The 20,299-nt window shown below is 40.9% G+C and overlaps 1 protein-coding gene across 1 annotated transcript; it reads right to left on the minus strand.

Moving 5' to 3' along the window:
* Nucleotides 1-1,502: 1,502 nt before the first annotated feature.
* LOC146672186 (splicing factor U2AF 65 kDa subunit-like) lies at nucleotides 1,503-20,094 on the minus strand. The gene is made up of 12 exons (XM_085404712.1): nucleotides 20,066-20,094; nucleotides 19,548-19,739; nucleotides 16,737-16,911; nucleotides 14,592-14,695; nucleotides 10,360-10,511; nucleotides 10,164-10,280; nucleotides 9,493-9,631; nucleotides 8,448-8,527; nucleotides 4,775-4,897; nucleotides 4,614-4,700; nucleotides 4,219-4,461; nucleotides 1,503-4,086 (listed from the first exon to the last, which is right to left on the minus strand). Exons 2-12 carry the CDS (start codon nucleotides 19,594-19,596, stop codon nucleotides 3,955-3,957), a joined length of 1,401 nt encoding a protein of 466 aa, XP_085260838.1. The 5' UTR covers nucleotides 19,597-19,739; nucleotides 20,066-20,094; the 3' UTR covers nucleotides 1,503-3,954.
* Nucleotides 20,095-20,299: the final 205 nt, after the last annotated feature.

The raw sequence follows: 20,299 nt of genomic DNA on the forward strand, positions 1-20,299 counted from the left end.
AAAGAGAAAGGTAGAGTTTACAGCGTCATCTACTTCTCTCACAGCGGCTTAAGTAAGACCTGCGCTCAACTTCCGGCTTACACCTACAAAGTAAAATCGATTATTAATGGAGTTTCCTTCCTTAATTCTTAATTTTTACAGAAATGAATATTAATTAACTAATAATGATTGATTAATAATTAATTATGTTTAAAACAACATATATTTGAGCAAAGTTGAGGATAAAGTTTGAAAAAAACAAAGCGGCGAAATCACCTCATCTTCCGGTCACACCTACAAAATAAAACTCATTATTATAGTTTTTTTTTTTTTACCATTTTGTTTTTCAAAATACTTCACTCCAAACACACACACACACACACACACACACACACACACACACACACACACCTGACTAATAAAGTTAATTTAAAAAGTAAATAAAAATATTAATTCTTAAATAAAATAAGTGAAATCTGACTTTGTACCAAAATATTACACCTGGACAGAACCTACAAAGTTATTGTTTCCTTATAAATGAGACACATACTCTAAAGAAATACATCAGAAATACATAATATCAGAAATAATAAACTGCTGTTTTCATGGCATTTCAACAAAAGTATAACATACAAAATATTTTTTTTCTTAATGTCCCCGAAACAGCTTCTTGTTTATAAAATTACCAGAAGATCCAGTATGCTAATAATAACAAAATCAGTTTTAAATCATATTCATGTGGGAGGTTCCGATATTACATAGAACTCTGATGAAGATGAAAAAAACAAACATATAAAATAAAAAAATAAAAATTGTTTTTATTTATTTCTCCAATTGTGAAATTTTGCTGAAACAATAAAGATTTAAAACATAGCACATTTATTCTGAAATGTAGACAAGCATTGGCCAGGTATCCTATAATATCAGTACATCATACCTGCATTGACAGGAGTCATACGATGCATATCTACATTAATACTGTAATACTGCGCTGTAATAGGCTTTATTTATTTTGACAGTATAAACAGGAAATGAAAGGACACATTACATCTAGTTTGAATATAGAAACTGACCTTCAGAGCAAAACTTGTTGTTCTTACCAACACTCATAATTTGGATACTAAAACTATACACAAGTTCAGAACAGCAGTGATGCAATCACATTAACTTAAATCTTTCAAAATAAAAGACTGCTTTCTAAAGTTCTACCTGTAATGTTTACAGCACTTAGAATCAGAGGGAGAGCAGCTGGATGTAAAATTTATCTCATGAAAATAAAGGAGGTGAAGGACCACACAGTAATTAACACCACATATATTAAGCCAACATTATAATCAGTGAAACACAGCAGGTGCTCATAAAAGAGTGACCTCTGGTCTCTCCATCCATCTATAAAGGGTTAACATTAAGGAGAAACTAATTATTATATCAATAATCTTATCATTCATCTTTATTTAATGGGTATGTTCAAATACATCTCACAGATAGTTCAGAAATAAAAACATCACAGCAGCAGCCAGGCGGTGGATGCAAGCATTTATTTGAGGCGATGGCGTGGAAGGATGGGGAGTCGTACAAACTAAACATGTTTTAAACCTTTGAACCATTCAAAACTGTAGAAAATACAGCAGTGTGTTTATCACCATCTGATGTGTTCTGTTTATTACAATAAAATACACGTTTGCCTACAGAACATCGCTGCATGTGCAAATACGGGCTTTCCTTCCAGTCTCTGGTGTCTTAGTTCATATTTGTGCCTGCACTTTCTAAGCAGATTTAAGATACTTCAGAATAAATTAATTTCATACATTTTCTTCAACAGATGCAAAACAGCAGCACACAAACAATAAAGCTTAAAAAATGCTCAGTTGGCTATCTACACAACTTAAAGGTGCTTTTCTCAGCATGTGTTCATCTGCTTTGTGGTTTTAATTAAGACCATGGTTACTTCGTCTGATTTTGAAAATTAATTTCTGAATATTTATGGTTAGACGGACACAGTCGACCTTTTGTTAAACCCTTGCACCTTTTTTTACTGTCACTACAACAGGTTATTCACAAAAATAACGCAGGAAAGTGACATGATGTGTGGAAACTGATTAAAACCAACAACGGAAGAAGCGAAAATTACTTTTTTGAATTTTAACTTCTAGTCCCCCAATCATGGACTTCCTGTTTAATAGAAAGAGACCCAGTCAAGCAGCAGAAGGCGAAGATTTTATGAGCCGAATCTGCCTCCCTGTAAGAAAAACTAACCATTTAAGTTAGCACATTTTATCAACACTAGGTACTAACTAATACTAAAACTAAGATACAACATAAACATTTTTATTAGCTGTTTGGCTCCATTCATTCAGTTCATTGAAAAAGTCACACTCAGCCCCCTGCTGGTCTTCTGGATGAACTACAGCCACCTTTGGGAATACCAGGAAGTGGAATCGCTCTCTAATAAATGTAGAAAACGTGTTAAAATGTATTTAAAAATCGTATTTAAAGGTCTGAAACACTGCTGCATCCCCTATGAAGGCAGCAACGTATAAAATATTTCTGTATCCGAGTTTTAGTAAAACCGCTAGCTTTCATGACTGATCACGAGTTCTGATCTTTACCCAGGTCAAAGTTATCAGTAATCAATAATAAATCAAGCTGAAAAGTGCTGCAAATAATGATGGAGCTACACAGCTTGGCCAGAAGGAGGCGTTTTTGTTTTTTTACCTGTAACCTAACAAAGTATCACAACAGCCAAATAAACATTTGTTGCTCTAACAAAGTTCCTCTAAAAATAGCCTCACACCTTGGCAGACATCCTGAAACTGCTCTGGGCACTTTTTTTGTGAAGCATTATCAAAATTTACTTTAATTTCAGTGACGAGCGGCACATTAAAACTGCTTGTGGAGAATCACAAATCGAATCTGATAAAAAAAAAAATTCCCCAGATGCTGTCTGCACTTCTCACATTGTATTTTTTAAAAACTTTGATGTTTTTTTTTTCATTCTTCCCAAAATTGGCTAATCAGAATAAGGTAAGCTTTTTGGGAAGGAAAGGGGGGGGGGGTCTTAAAGACGCAGGATCTACAATGGTGTGTTTCACAGAAAGGATGAAAGTGAATAACAGTGTTTTTGAACAGAATCATGCAGAGCTGCTTTAGTGGAGTCCCAGAATAAAGGTGCAGAGTTAGAAATGAGAATCACATACACCCCTCAGGTGGAGGGTTTAACCATGGGTCAACTGTCCCTTTGTCTGATCAAAAGTTTCCAGCTGAAACTTTTCAAATTTGATTTTGATTACTCTCGAATTAAAGCAGCTTTTAGTGTTTCGCCAATCGAATGTATCTCTGACAGTATTTACAAAGTCGCCATTCAGGCTTTACTGACATGAAACAAGTCAACATTTGGTCTATGTAAGCAGCACACAGCACTGTATATGTTTAAGGAACATTAACATGTGACATATATAGCAGGAAATATTACTCTCGAAAAATAAATAAATAAATAAATGAACACCTTTCTTTTTCTCAAAGCCACGGAAGAAACATTACGATGGCTTTTCAAACCCGAAATGAACGTTTGTGCTCAGGAAGAAAATCCAGACATTTGACGGTTGTTTTTTTTCTCGTACAGTGCATACTTGATAGATAGCTACTCTGAAATTGTCAGGCAGTATTAGTGTAGGTAAGATACATGTCACATTCATTCTACGGCAAATGTTATGTATACTAGAGTATCTTTTAAGTTCAGAATGAGTTCACTCACAGTCTGGGTGTTAGGCAAAAGCTGGAAGTTATTTAGTACTGAAGACACACACACACACACACACACACACACACACACACACACACACACTGCAGTCCAGCAATAAAACTGCTCCAGCTCTGGTCTCTAAAGGACAGGATCACGACGATCAGAGGAGGAGGGAAGCAGACTGACGCCCAGCCCACAAACAGAAAACGAGGAGGAGGGACGTGTCTGTGCTTTCAGAACTCGTGTCTGTGGTACATGTCGGGGTCGTAGTATTTGGTGACCACCACTCTGTTGGCAAACTTGCGTCCAGTGAGGGCTTGCATGGCTTTCTGACAGTCTGCAGCAGAGACGTACTCGACGAAGATCTGAAATGAAAAAGCGCCGGTGAGTCCCGAAGAATCGATGCTACTTACGCTTTATAATATATTTTCTGGCTATAAATCCAACGCCCCCTCGATGGCGGCTCACTGGACATGTACAGAGTGTATAAACATCACCTTTCCGCAGCCGGGTACTTCCACGCCGTCGACAGGCCTGGGGATCTCGATGGAGCGGACAGTGCCGTACTTGCAGCACTCCTCGCGGATGTCCTCGAGGATCTCCTCGTAGTCCTCGTCGTCCACCAGCTCCTCGGGCATCACCATATTGAGAAGGCACAGCACCTCTGTGGGCATGCCAGAGTTCTGGAGCCTCTGAAGCCCAGGCACCTGCAGCGTCACCGGCGTCTCTATGATGGAGGTCTGCAGCGCACACACAGCATAAAAACGCTAAAGCTGAGGCCTCAAAGTGCAGAATCCAAAACCAGCGACTGGCAGCATTCCTCTTTTATACACAGACTGTGCACATGATGCAAAAAATGAGACCACAGGTTCATGTTGCCACTTGTACTCACAGGATTGGCGTTTTTAGCTCCCACACTCGCCCTCTGGACGATCAGCTTTTTGTCGCCCAGCTGCATCCCATTGAGCCCGGCTACAGCCTGATGAAGAGCAAACAGACCTGTAGCCAAACAGCACAGCTCAAGATCCCACCAAAACACTTCGTCACCGTTACCTGATCGGTGGCGCTGATGTCTACGTATTCGCAAAAGGCGTAACCTTTCGACAGTGACGTGGCACTGTCCTTCACCAGGTTGAACGCTTTGAGCGGCCCGAACGACGTCAGGAGCTCCTTAACCTGCAAACAAGAGTCCGGGAGCGAGATCTGAGCTGGAGAACTCACCGCTGAATGTGTTTGTCTACTCAGTGAATTCTAAATGTCCATTTGAGACTCGAAAGCAGTTTAAGACCACGACACATAGAAGCAGAATGTGAGTCACTCGTAAGGTGCTGGGCTGATCTGTACACACTGCTGGAGCATTTTACACTGTAAAGATTTCTCACTACTACGCTGCTTCCTGGGAAAACTCAGGAACAACACCAGCACATAAAACTGTTCAAAGTCCTGAGAATGATCAATAACCCTGCAGCTTATTTCACTTTGTCGGTTAATCAATTAAATACAGGCTTTGAGTCATTTCCCCATTTTGCTGAAACAGTGTTTCCCACATATAGAATTTCCTTTGGGCTGGTAAAGGTATATCTGGGGATTGATTTAATAGTGCTGCTTATATTTTGAAAATGTAATCGCTGCTGCCTGGCTTGATGTGCAGGAAGCTGTGATGGCGGCCTTTCACGTCATTCAGCTGCTCACAGGAAGTGACAATTCCTCGCTTCCTAGTCATAATCTATGAATAAACCATACATGCAAGCAGGGTGGCATTTTGGTAGATGAGCCACGGAGTCGGCACCTCCTCATTTACATTAACTATTTGGGCTACTTTATGCAAATCAAGCTAATCTGGTTATATGACTCCTCTGAAAACTAGAATAAACACAGAGATGCTTGTGTCTCACCTCTAATGTGTTTTTTCTGTGTTTTAGTAACCTGCAAGAAAGCCTCCAAGCAAGCTGCCATGCTGGTTTTGTTTGGAAATCTACATCAGTACAGGAGGCTAAAGGAGAGGCACAGCACTGATGTCTCTTTCTAATCACTCTTGAAAAAAGGTTGTACCAGGAGTTTATCATCCTGCAGTCCAACGGACTAACCCAGCTGCACTGCAACTATCCCTGGCAGCACCGGTCCTTCTCCTGCTCTGGAGAACCTACTGTGAGGCTGCAGAGCAGGACGAGGACGACTGTCACCAGCTGCAGTTAAAGATGGTGGAGTCGGAGTCTGTTGTGCTATTGGATGATAGACTCCCTGGAGAGGCAACAAGCAAGTACTACATAATCCTCATTTCTGATTCTTTCCATGACCATGATTTACTAAACGTTCTATAAGACCTGAAATTAGTGACCGAGGCCATAAAGTCATTAGGAAAACGTTGCTGAGGTATACAGTCGACACTCTCCTGTCCAACCAAAGGAGGAGAGAGGAGTCGCCCCCTGGAGGCTTTTACGAAGAAGGCATGCTTAAAGTTATATTGTAACTTTAGAGGGGGTTTACCTTACAATAGAAAACACTTTGAGGAAACTGTTGTTGTGATTTGGCCTAACATAAATAAAACTGAACTGAATTCTACATTGGCTTTCAGATCAATAGGCTACATCCATGTTTTATACCATCTGTGTCTGTAACTTTGTACTGATTATTCGTAACCTTTAGTGTGTGCGTGGCTCCTCCCGAGCGCAACCACTACAAACTGAATTCAGATCTGTGGGAAACACTGTAAAATATGGAGTCTATGGATAATTTAGAGGCTGGAATGACTTAATTTTGTGGTATTTTAGCTTCAAAACAGACAATCGATTGAAGTGTTCAAACATGGTCAAATATATAAACAGATATGCATATAATAGTAATCCCATATTCAGTAGATGGTGTTAAAAAAAATAACTAAACTCCACCAACACAACCCCCAAACCTCAATGATCAATCCCTGGATCTTAAACGCGCTCCAAAAGCATGATGGGAGAAAGAAAGTAGCCTGTAAGCGACCTGCGGACTCGGAGTGTATCCGTGTGAGGACCAGAATGTCTTACTTGCCTTGTGTTACATGTTGGCATGGCAGCAGTAGATGAGTACTACTGAACAAATTATGAGCGCAGACTTAACGATCTTACAGGCCCCTAGCTGGGGACAAAGTGGGGGAACAAAAATGAAAGAGCTGTGAGTATCAACGCAGTGGCAGTGACTGCAAGTATTAAGAAAAAATAAGTCAGAGAATCACAGACATCAGGCTGCATGTGCTCTGCAAACTAACTGAGGCTAAATGAGACAGAATGGACAGTTAGAATTAAGTTTCTCTGCGTACAGGTGCACAAAACAAACTGTTTTTTTAGTCTTTAGCAAAGGGAAAGGCCACCTTTTGTTTGAGCTGCTGCAGCGTTTCTGGAGTTGTTTACTGACTTTCTACGTCCTTTCGTGAGTATGTAGTCAGGCACTAAATTTCCATTTAAAGGCATTTAAAGGTACTTTTTGTAATGACTCTTATTTTAATTAAAATCAGGGGGTGTATTGAAATGTTTCTGGGAAATTCTGATATTATTTCCAGATTTGCCTTTCCCATGATGCCACTGTAAATAACAATGTTCTTATCATTCTAGTAACTGAATGGGGTGTTTTATGAATCCTTCTGTATATCTATGAGTCTCACTGTTCCAAAACTGAGGGGTCCTGATCGCAGAACCACTTTACTCCAACAGCCAGGCCTCACCTGACACTCTGAGGCTGCGAGCTGGCTCATAAGAGCTCAGCATTTCATATTAAAGTAAAACTTTAACTTCTGAAACATGCAGGAAGCTAGTGCAGAGATGCCCTATTTGATGAACTGCTTCATTATGAGGCTAAACTGACATTTAAATGTTACATTTTAAATTGACAAACTGCACTATCTGGTGGTAAGAATTAGTACTGCACTAAAGTACGCCCAGCTGTAGCTCGATTTCAGTCGATATCTCCTCAACATTCAGAGGAATTCTCCATATAAACTTATATATAAATCTTATATATAAGTATATATAGCATTTATATATGTTAGTGCTGTCAGCGTTAATCTCGTCAAAATGACGTTAACGCCATAACCGCATTAATGCGGCAAATCTCCGTTAGCGAGTTAACGCGGATCGCCCCGTGCAAGGGCTGCACGGCGTCAACGTGTTAGCGAGTTAATGCGTTAGTGCCGTGCAGCTATATATATATATACATATATTGTTAAAGGCACCTACCAATCAACAAACAACAGAAAAATCCAGAAAGGCAAAGAAGAAGAATTTTTTTAACTTCTTAAGGTGGACTTTTTCTTTGATAATGACCCACTGGAATAAATACCACAAAGAAGTAAATTCATGTCACTTTAAATATACTGGACTTTGCTTACCTGTCTTAAATCAGTAAGCTTAGCATGAGAAAGGTGTAAGGAGTTTACTTATATTTAATGATTAATGTAAAATCAGAGATTCACCAAAATAAAAGCTGTGACATTATGGAACACAGGCACAAGCACTGTATGTTGTGTTGTTTTCTATTTTGTGCTTTTACACCATGCGGTCCCTTCAGCTATTTTGACTTCCATCAGAAGCCTTGTTACTCGAGACTAACCATATTTTTTTTATATATTTCTCACGTCACAAAGAAATGTGAAACGTAAAACATACTACGCATGTTTCAGGGTGACAAAAACCTCATGTGAGCGTAAAGTGAGGAAAGCTGAGCGCAGCTGTTCAGCCTGCGCTCAGATAAATACCTGGTCGTCATTAAGATAGTTGGGGAGGCCTCCTATGAACAGTTTATGAGGGGAATCGGGAACAACAGTGGAGACGACGCCTACACAAACCACGAGAAGAGAGAACAAACAAATCACAAAACAAATATGAGCTTACAAAGCACAAATGACCCATGAAGTAAAATCTAATCTGCTCATTTCCAGCTAGTAGAGTAGCTTTGCATGACTCACAGTTCAACAAGCTCCTGCCCCTTTAAACTATCTTTCTTCTGATTGGATTTCAATCAAAAGAATGTGTGGGGATGCTAAGGCTGTGTGATTAGTCAATAACGGTAATCTTGACTATTTAACACGATTATTTACTAAGCATCACATGTAATTCAAACGCAAATAAAGAAACCAATGTGGAGGTGGTGTAGAATACAGGCTTGTTCAGAAGGGGAGGTGGGGTCTGATTGGGGGGGTGGTGTTCTTGACCCTAAATCCCATCTCACAAGGTCATCCCAGGACGTCCAGGCAGCAGGACTAACATGCTTTGGGAGACCTGTGACAAAGAAAAATGGGCCAAGACCCTGAGACTTCCTTTAACCATGTGCTCATTGGGCCTCATGAAATCACAGGTGTTGTCAGATATAGATGGGATCAAGATCAAATCTAGACTGAACTAAATCAGATCTGAACTGGATTTCTCGGATAAAGCTGTGATGTCTCAATTATAATAAGAAGTTTATTCATCTCCGTCCATTTTCATCAGTCATTGTTTCATCCCAACTAGTCTACTCCCAAAATCAATACTGAAACTAAACAGAGGAGTGGCCACAGCAGAGCTAGAAGCTCACTGTGACGTCCTGCAGAGGTCTTAGCTCACATATACCGGTACTGATCTCATTATTAAAACCTCATCCTGGCTAACATGAATATCCACCATTAAAAGAACTTGTATATGTCAGGAAATAAGGTCTGGCTTCATGTAAGAACAGGTCATTTTAACTCTAACTAAATTTAATGACGTTAAATGACACTAAATAACTCTGAAGAGAAGAAGAAGAAAGCATCGGAGTCAAACCTGGGACGTGGAACGCCGGCTGCTCTGAGATTCCGGGTAACGGCCGATAGTCGTGAGGTCGTCTGATCTTGAGCGACTGACCCTGGAAAATGATCCCATCGAAGGCCATGGCCTGCGTCGTCTCATCCACAGACCGAAACTAGGAAAGAAAGTCACACTGAGTCACAGCGCCAACAAAGAACAATTCTAATAACACCTACTAACACGACTGCTTCAGCAGGAATCTGATAAATCCTACAGTGAGCCGTTACGGAGGGTGAGATTTAACCTTCGGCTCGTCTGTGAAGAATCGCAGCAGAAGCCAAAACTGCGCAGACACCACGGACATGTATGCAGCAGCCGTGAGAGCCTGCAGCGAGTCAGCACGTCGGTGCGCCTCACGTTAACTAGTGCTAGACAGCAGCTCAGACCTCTCAGACAAGCTGCTTGTGCTGAGAACTGAACATGACGTAATGTTACTGTGAGAAGGACGGGCGATTTCAACGGTCAATAAAAAATAAACAAATGAAAATGTAGATAAATAATAAGCACACAACAAATATTTTTTAGAAAGTTTAATTATCTACCAACAGAAAATAATTTGTTAAAAATAGTTCGAATAATAAATATATAAGTGTTATTTATATATTCTTTACCAACCTAAAACACTGAACAGTAATATGAACCCTCACCTCTAGGAAAGCAAAGTTCTTATCCTGGTTAATCTGCACGGCGAGAACGGGGTTACTCGGGGCTTGTGAGAGTCCCGCGAGGCGCATCTGGGCGTTAAAGAACTCGGCCATGGACTCCTGAGGAGACAGAAATCAAACCTGAGGCGCCGCACCAGCAGGTCTGTTTGGTACGAATCTACAGCAACCACGAGAGTACCTCAGTCACTCCAAACGGGATGTTGCCAACGTAGAGGCGCCTGGCTTGTCTCGTCATCTGACTGCCAACTATGGGCACTTGTGTCGGGGCTGCAGCTACTCCAGTAGTGGTGGACGTTGCCAGCAGAGCTATTGTTGGAATCTGGCCGGCCGCTGAGGAAACACGAAGGAGGGACAGTGTTTGCTGCCAAATAGCTGCACACAGACGCCACTATTAATGTGTTTCAGGGATAATATCCCACAGTCAGACTGCAGAGCAACAAACACGTAGTTTTATGAAGCACAGCGAGTGTTTAAAGGTGTCAGCGTGGTTCAGAGCTCATCACAGAACAAACACGAGCATAGATTCTGTCAAATCTGATTAAAAAACTACAAAAAACATAAAATAATTTGGTCTAAATTAACACAAGCATCTCTGAATCCTCCAATCAGAGTGCTACCAGAGACCATGTTAATGGGTTATAGAATGAGATGATATGCTCATATGTTTCCTGGTTTGGCTGCCGATTGGCTTTTGGAGCAGGGACAGCACTACCACCAGTACTCAAAGAGCGCCATGGCTCTCTCACAGCGTCCCTGCATTAGATAATAACAGCAGACATCTCCATCGGCCATCCCAGATCCAACCTTCACACCTACTTCACGCTGTCGCTGACCAGCTGTGCAGAAAAGAGGAAGAAGCCAAGCACTGCCTGTTCAGATCAAGCAAAGCAGAACGAGAAGCACAGACTAGGGTTGCAAAATTCCCGGAATTTTCAAAGATGGAATCTTTCCATGGGAATTAACGGGAATTAACGGGAATTTATGGGAATAAACGGGAATTAACGGGAATTTATGGGAATAAAGTGGGAATTTTCAAAATTGAAGGTTGGCTCTTCTTAGGGAACTTAAATATAGTTGAGGAAAGTATATTTTAGCATAATATTGACAAAAACAAACAAATGCAATTCAAATACACTTGAATATCCATGCCATTCCTTAATCACATGTACAGAGCACAAGCTTGCTGCATGGCTATTGAGACCACCTACTGGCACTGTGCATGCCTCCATCACATGTACACATGGACCACACTTTTGAGCCTGAAGGACAAAGAGTATTAAAGGCACACATTTGAGCCTGTGGACTTAACAAGTGAGGTAAGTTTTGATGATATTATGGGAAAATATATTCATTAAATGTTTAAATTGTGAATATCACATAAAATGTATTAATCTGGTAGATAGCAATCTGATAAGATGCTAAATAAAATGCTAGCATCTGATAAGATGCTAAATAAAATGCTAGCATCTGATAAGATGCTAAATAAAATGCTAGCATCTGTTAGATGCTAAATAAAATGCTAGCATCTGTTAGATGCTAAATAAAATGCTAGCATCTGTTAGATGCTAAATAAGCCATAGCTAGTATAACATAAAGAAGATGCTAGCTTCCTCATTTGGTTGTTTTGTTTTGAAGATCATTCCAGTTGTTTAGCTAGCCTTACTATTTATATCTGTTTATTATCATATTGCAATTGTATTATTACGATCTCTTGCATTGCATTAGCATTTTTACAAGCTCTTGTTTTATTTTACAGAAAAATGCCACGTGCGCTATCTGATGTGTGGAGACATTTTACACCAGCTAATGTACAAGGGAAATCTGTATATATGTGTAAGTATTGTGATAAGACGTACGTGAAGAATGCCACAAAAATGCAGCAGCACATTGCAAAGTGCAAAAAAATTCCTCAAGGCCCAACACATGCAGCAGCCAGGAATTCCACTCAAGGGGAAAATGAATCTGTTTCAGCTGTATCAGAGTCAGATACCCACTCATCAGCTCCTGGTCCCTCTGGCATCAGAGGATTCTTTGATTTTATGGATGACACTAGCCAGAAAAACACAGATGAGTGTTTCGCTCGTGCAATCTATGCAACTGGCTCACCCCTGATGCTGACATCCAATGTGTACTGGAAGAGATTTTTGAATGTTCTCCGACCAGCATACATTCCCCCAACCAGACATGCATTGTCTACTCATCTACTGGATGAAGAGTTCAGTCGAGTTCAAGCAAAGGTGAAACAGACCATTGACCAAGCTGACTGTATTTCAGTCATCTCTGATGGATGGTCCAATATCAGGGGACAAGGAATTATTAACTACATAATCACCACTCCTCAGCCTGTGTTCTACAAGAGTGTAGACAAAATGAAGGTTGCCTGGGCACATGTGGAGGAGACCTACCCTCATATAACTACTATTGGCTGTGCAGCCCATACACTAAACCTTCTCCTAAAAGACATAATGGCACTAAAAACAATGGACACTCTGAATAAGAGAGTGAAGCAAGTTCTGAAATATGTTAAAGGCAAACAAGTAACTTCCGCTACATTTCTGTCAAAGCAAAAGGAAAAGAACAAGAGTACTACACTGAAGCTTCCCAGCATAACGCGATGGGGTGGTGTTGTTATCATGTTTGACAGCCTTCTGGAGGGAAAGGAGTCTCTGCAAGAGATGGCCATATCCCAGTCTGTAGGCATCGACAGTGACATCAAGAAGGTCATCTTGGATGATGTGTTCTGGGAAAGAGTATCTAGCAGTCAGAAAATCCTCAAACCTATTGCAGCAGCAATAGCGAAGATAGAGGGGGATGGTGCCATCTTGTCAGATGTCCAGTGCCTTTTTGCAGAACTCAAAGAAGAAATCCAGACAATTCTGCCCACTTCCCTACTACTGAAAGCAGAGGAAACGGCTGTGGTCAAGTCATTGGAACAGCGGAGGGAGTTCTGCATGAAGCCAGTGCATGCAGCAGCATACATGCTGGACCCCAAATATGACAAGGGCATACTTTCCGGGGAAGAGATCAACGGTGCCTATGCGGTCATTACAGCCATGTCTGACCACCTGGGTCTTGATAAAGGCAAAGTTCTAGGCAGTTTGGCAAAGTATCGAACAAAGCAAGGCCTTTGGAAAGGGGATGGAATATGGCAGTCATGCCAGCACATATCTGCAGCCACCTGGTGGAAGGGACTATGTGAATCTGAGGCCCTTGCACCTGTAGCCTCCATCCTCCTCCAAATCCCACCATCATCAGCCGCCTCCGAGCGCAACTGGTCACTGTTTGGGAACACCCACACAAAGGTTCGCAACAGGCTCACAAATGTGAGAGTGGAAAAGCTGGTCGGCATTCGGGCAAACCTACGGCTCTTTGAGCCTGACACAGAGCCATCCTCAACAAAGCTGGAAAGTGACACTGAAGAGGAAGACTCAGAGTTGGATGCTGAGGAAGTGGACATGTTGTTGGATGATGATGAGGTCCAGGAAGAGTCTATTGACTGAGCAAAAATGAGAAAAGAGGATTGCTTGAAGGAAGATTTGAATGTTTAATGGGACGTTTTGGAGGATAAGTGGCATTTTTCATTTAACCTTTTGAATGGGACTTTGTGGAGATTTTTGGACAGGGGGCATTTTTGAATGAGCGGGGTTAGGGGATGGTAATATTGAACTCAACATTTCTGTTTTTATTCATCCATGAAACAAGTTATTGAAACGTGTTCTATTCTACTGTACTTACAAATAAATCTGTTTAAATATCTGTTGAAAACATTTTGCATGGAGGTTTTCTTATGATTTCTGTTTATATTTATGCTTGGAAATAATATATTCCCAGTTAGTTCTCCTAAATTCCCATTAATTTCCATAATTCCCATTATTTCCATGGACAGTTTCCAATATGGAATATTTCCAAAATTCCCAAGCTTAACTTACCATGGAAATTTACCGGAAACTTTTGGGAAATTTACCGGAAATTTTCCGCCCCTTTGCAACCCTAGCACAGACTGACAGTTTTCATCGTTTTTTAAACTCCGGTTACAAAGAAGCTCTTTGTGCGTTTTAACCTGTCTCCTCTGCAGCCGTGGCCGAGCTGAAGGATCAACAACAGCACAAACACAAACCAAAGCAACCGATTCCTTTATTTTCTTTTTACACTGGACCCTGGTGGCAGTGAACAGCAAAAACACGCAGACAGCGCTGTAAACACGACTGTTTCAGCTGGTTCAGGATTTACGGCAGGCTGTCTGACTTCTCCAGCCCACATGTAAAGTAGCAAAGCTCAGATCGGGGTTCAGTGTTGGAGAACAGATGAGTTAGAGAGCCGGGGAGCACAAAGCCGCGAAGCAGAAACTCACTGCAGCTCTGCTGAAGTCTGATTTAGAGGCTAAAGAGGCAAAGAGAACAAGTCGGGTACCTTGCATAGCTTTATATTGCATTGGTGTGATGTGTTCAAAGCCAGGAGGAGGCACGTCCCAATATTTGCAGGTCCTTTTCTTCCTCGTTCGTCTTGGAGAGTGGCTGCACGCAGAAAACACAAAAACATCTGAGTGAAACCTTTCAGTGGTTACGTGAACACACAATTAATTATTGACACATTTAATTATTGACATATTTAATTAATAACACATTTAAATAATTATTGACAGTTTTAATTAATTATTTAATGATTTATTTATTTAATTCATTTTGGCACTTTTGTCCCCTTCATCTCTCTCCTTGATATAATTTTATCTGTCAGCCTCACCCATCAAACTAAGTGGGCGGGGTTAACACTGCCCATGCAGCTTCTCTAACATTTGATTGGTTGCCGTGCAAAGTAAGTCAAGACAAGTCGATCCTAGATAATCGATTGCTTGTGTGGGGCAGCCAGGTATCCCAGAATGAACAGGCAGCAATGGTGGTGGTGTACAGTTTTAGAATACCCCGTTTTTTTGTCACCAGCTACACTTTTAACAGTGTTTTAGCCGCGAATGTCATGGCGGAATCTTCACGTCTGGTCAGGTTGTCAACATAGAACATGTTCACAAAAGTGCTCAGATGTTTTCAGAGATGTCACTAGCTCTGCTAACAGTCAGCTGACAGAGTGCACCGAGCTCACAGCCCCCGTGTTCCAGCTTAACGGGGGGTGGGGGGTGGGGGGAGGTGTTACGTTAACCGGTTTGTTTACATATTCCACTCTCCGTGTTCTACATGTTGCATTCGCAGATTCTCATTTTCACCGAACGATCGTCTCTTTCCGCCTGGTCTTGTGTCTCTGTGCTTCTGTAACATAAAGAACGAGCTGACATTTTTCTCACGACACCAGCGATCAGCTCAGCAGACCCTCAGTTTACCTTCATGCATCCTCCTCCTCCTCACCTGTCAGCTGTTTAACACCTGCTGCTAATTCAAGAGACACGCCTACGTTACCTGGTGATAGTCACAGTTTGACTGGGCAGCCGGTGCTCGATATAACGCAATGTCGGCGCATTTTTCTGCACAACATAAGTAAATATAGTTCTTTTCCCGAGCGTAGAGCTGCTGGAGCTTGTTTCCCAACAGAGCACTTTATAGACGAACCAGCTTTATCAGCGGCTGATGTCCAATCACCGGCACACAGCTTTGAAACCTCACCTGAGTTTTAACTCTCAGTGGTTAAACGCTGGACTTCATTCACTCAGGTTCTGTCTGTCGGGTCATTTTTACTTCGCTGTTTTATTTACAACTGAGCAAATCGGTTTGGCTGAGGTTAAAGTTACGTTTCATAACTGCATAGTTTTACTGAAGTTTAATGGTTCACTCTGTTAGACTTCATCATGAAGACTGCAACCTGGACAGAAATATTACATCATCAGTTTTTGCCGTGAGACTGGGCTGGGCAGACATCTCCGAAATCATCGAAGCACTTTTGCAAAGACGCTGTATCTTGACAAACCGACCAGACAATATTAAAACGGTATTTGGTGACACACAAACAGGGTTTTTCCAAAGTTCAGTTCTGTTAGTTTCAACATGCCGGTTGTTGTGTGCTAAAAACAATGGCCACCAGGCCAAACCAATGGTTTTGACTCCATCAGTGTTAACCCCGCCCCCTGGGTTTGATGGGTGAGGTCGACAGATAAAATTATTTCATGGTGAGACCTGAAGGAGTCAACTGTGCCAAAATGAATTTAATAAATTATTTAATGGTGTATTTAATTAATTCATTATGGCGTCCTGGCGTTCCATACAACTCTTTAGGTTTAAATTGTGATAAATAAATGTGTAAAACTACAGATAAAGTTCTGGTAGCTCATTGGCCAGGCCGTCCTGAGCCTTATGTTTGACACCCCTGTGTTTACTGTTTTGGCTGCAGGAATATCCAAATCTCTGGGGTAAATAAAGAGTATCGTATCTTTATGTGACAGTGATTGGAATGACATCTTTTGCTACTTTATGAATTCAAAAATATTGAATTCAGAATTCATTCATTCAGTAATGAAAATGAACATTTCTTTCACTTTGTTTATGGTCTGAGGATCTACAACCAAACACGGTGTACACGGACTCATCCTTCCTAGGAAGCCATGCAGTTTTCCACCTGTGCTTCTTGTGGTCTCGGGAGGAGCTGCGGCGATCCCGGCTCTTCCTGTCCCGGCTACGGCTGCGTTTCTCCCGGCTGCGGCTACCTCGGTCTTTGCTCCAGCTGCGATGCTTGTCACCTCGTCCGGGAGATCCGCTGCGACTCCTCTTCTTGTGCCGCTCCCTCTCTCGCTCTGTGAGGTCAGGAAAAACACGGGATGACAAACACGACAGAGCAGCGGCGCTTCTTTTTTGAGCAATAAAACCAAATGTTTTCAGGCTGTACCGACACCGCTTTACTTCAGGTACACTCCGAATGATTTTACTCGTCCACCTCACCTGAGATCAGCCTGGTTCCCAGGAAATAAAACTAAGTTGACATCTCTAGTTTCACAGGAGTTTGCCCGGAATATTGGAAAGCTTCAATAAACTCTGAGTTCAACATAAAAATTTTCCCCAGTGAGCATCCAGGCCAGTAGATCAGAGTTTTACTGGCCTCTTTTACTTACCGGCAGCTTAATTTCAAAGAATATTACTTAATTTATCAGCACATTTAGGGGATAATATAAAAGTATAAGAGAGGAAAAACATCAGCTAAAGCAGTGCTAGAGCAAATACTGAGACCGGTGGCTGGATTTAAAGATACAGACAGTTTTCATTTCTTCCTCATTCAGTTGGCTGTCGTGTCATCGCCATCAGTGACCAACCAGCCCTAACCTGCTGCTCTGGAGATGGACAACAAGGACCTTGTTATGGACAAACTTTAAACAGATGTGGATCCATGGCAGTCAGAATTCTTATTTCTTTTGTACCTTAAAGACTTGAGAGAAAAAAGACTTTACACATATTCAGACAGACAGCACAAGGTTAGGGTCTCTGCTGATGAAGTCCTGAACATCAGAGGGTTAATGATGTCTGGTGGTTTAATGGCCTTTTAATGTGAAAATACTGACTCTAAGAAGAAAGCAGCCATTAGTGAAGGTTCGTTTTGATCGGTGGAAACAGCGTCACTTGCCCGAATGGGTCAGCAGCTCATAACCCTGGTGTGGTTGTTTTTTAACCTCACAGGCTGTGATATCGCTGTAATTTTCCATCAGTAGAAGCACAATTTACTACTGTGGATGTGACAGTGCAAACAGCTCTGCTGGAGATGAGTGGGGGTGTCAGCCTCTTTTTGCAGAATTGATTATTTTCATGTCATTCCATTAACTCTTTAATCTTTTGAGTTCTACAGATAATTGCTTCATAATTATGGTGTAAATATTTAATAGATCTACCCTTTTCACCGCTGATAATTAAAGAAATTCTCCTTTCTGTAGTACCTGCAGGGTCTGACACCCTTGGATATGTTGCTGATCATATATCTCTGAGAAAAGTGGCAGTTTAATGTGGCCTTTCTTCTTGGCTGTACAGTTCTTAAGACCTTTTAACAAATCGATAAGAGGTATTCTTGTTTTCTGTGTGGATCTGATCCAGCTGTACCGGAGCTCTTTGATTAAATGTCAGGCTGTGGACGAGGTCTGTTTGACTTTTTATTCTTTCTTTGTGACTGGAAACCTTGTTTAACTTCGCTGGCATGTTTTTATTATTGCAGGTATATTACGCATTATAAGAGATTAATAACACCTAAATGAATGAATATAATAGCAAATATTCACTGGAGAAGCTGGGAAAAAGTTAAAAAGATTCAAAATTGATATTGGGTTAAGTCTGACTGCTGTGACATCATTCAAAGATGTTAGTGATGGGAGAGTTGGACCGCTGCATAAAGTTATCCCAGCTTATCCCAAGTATTCTCAGTGGCACCGGGTGTGCAGTCTGCATTGGCCAAGAAGTGTGTGAAAATCATGTCTCATGCTTACTGAACCACTCTTGCACAATCTGAGCCCAACGAATCCTGGCATCATTATCTTGGAATATGCTGACCAAATGAAGGAACATCTGATCACAAAACAATATTCTACTCTTTTCTTTACAATTTTTAATACACACACACACACACACACACACACACACACACACACACACACACACACACACACACATATATATGTATATTTTCATAGGCACGTGAGCTTGTGAAACATAATATATTTTTAATAATATTTTTTTTTGACTAACACGACTTGAATGAATTTTCATTCATCCAAGTAATAAAAAAATTTTTAGCCAATGAAATATGAAAAAAATTTAAATTTAAATTAAAATTTTAATTATTAAAATGTATAAAATAAAATGACATTTTGACAGAACTTCAAAACAGATAATAAATAATAAATGAAATAGGCTTTAAAATAGTATTAAAAATAATAAACTAGTGTAGGGATTACATATGCAGATACACGCAGACATAAGTATAAAGTGATGATAAGTATGTGTTAAGCTCAGCTCCAACTCCTCATTATTACTGAAACAATTACAAATAAACTGTTTCCTTCATTTTTTTGTCCTTTTCTAATTTCTTCCCTAGTGATGCTGTTCGATCCATCACTCAAAGATTATTTTTTTAATAAAGGTGCGCGGTTTTCCTGGAGTTTGGCCTCCTGCTGCCTCAGGTAAAATTGACTGTGCGCTCTTACCGGCACCCAGACTGCGTCCAGGGCTGTGTGACAGATTTAGCAGCTTCAGAAGCAGGCTGAAGTCTAATCAAAATATGATCGCACAGATAAGACAACTAAGCTGAGTCATAGAGAGGAAAAGTACGCGCTGAAGTTGGTGTCAGGTCGCGATATTCATTCATAAAACCAACTGAGCGAGCTAACGGTCCGCGCCGGCGCTACGCTGCTAGCTTGCAGAACGAACTGGGGCACAGACGGACGGCAGCACTCACCCTGTCGATTCTCGCTCAGCTGTTTCTCAAACTCCTCGAAATCCGACATGATGTGTGTCACGCTGCTGTGAAAAGAAAAATACGGCGGCTCCGATGTGTCTGACGGGAAAGATGAAGCGACCTGTCCGCTCTGTCAGCGCAAAATCCAAGAGCTCCTCAGAGTCAAGATAGACTCACAGCATCCGGCAAGCCCTTCAAAATAAAATCAAGCGGAAGTTTAAAATTGTAACATTTAGCGGTCGCAAAAGAAGAAATTAAAACCCTAAAACAAAAAACAACATTGCATTTTATATTGTTTTTGTTGTTTTAAATCTTCCCCGTTATCAGTATTACTTTATTATTTTAAATTATTTACCTGCTGTTTTATTTATAGCTGGTATTTAGTCCTTTCAGCTTAAGTATGTCACACAGTGTTAGAACTCCTGAATTTTTTAACGTTTTGGTGCATTAATTTTCTGCACATTTCAAACATGTTACACATATCTTTGTTTTGGAATGACTTTTAGGACATAGCTTACCTGACGTGGACTTCAGTGAACACTGAGCAACATTTTCTTCTTTTCTTCATCCCCACAGTTGCCAAGTTATTGAGTCCACCTGGTGGTCTGCTGCTTTTAAAGTCCTGTTAGCACCAGGATTGTGGTTCAAAACTTGACTCAGTATCTTTAAAATAGCACATCAGGTTATCAGATTTCATCTCTGTTAGAGCTTGTGTCATACTAAAGACACATAGGCCAATTCATATCTGGTCC

The sequence above is a fragment of the Rhamphochromis longiceps genome, linkage group LG4, assembly GCF_057381845.1.
Source record: "Rhamphochromis longiceps isolate RC_006_pf linkage group LG4, R_longiceps_female_GT1.1, whole genome shotgun sequence".
Taxonomy (NCBI): domain Eukaryota; kingdom Metazoa; phylum Chordata; class Actinopteri; order Cichliformes; family Cichlidae; genus Rhamphochromis; species Rhamphochromis longiceps.

Coding starts and splice junctions, on each gene's coding strand:
- LOC146672186 (XM_085404712.1), bottom strand. CDS start 19,596: ATGTCGGATTTCGAGGAGTTTGAGAAACAGCTGAGCGAGAATCGACAG. Junction 14,696..16,736: donor CGAGACCACAAGAAGCACAG/GTGGAAAACTGC, acceptor TTCTGCGTGCAG/CCACTCTCCAAGACGAACGA. Junction 10,512..14,591: donor GCAATATAAAGCTATGCAAG/GTACCCGACTTG, acceptor GTGTTTCCTCAG/CGGCCGGCCAGATTCCAACA.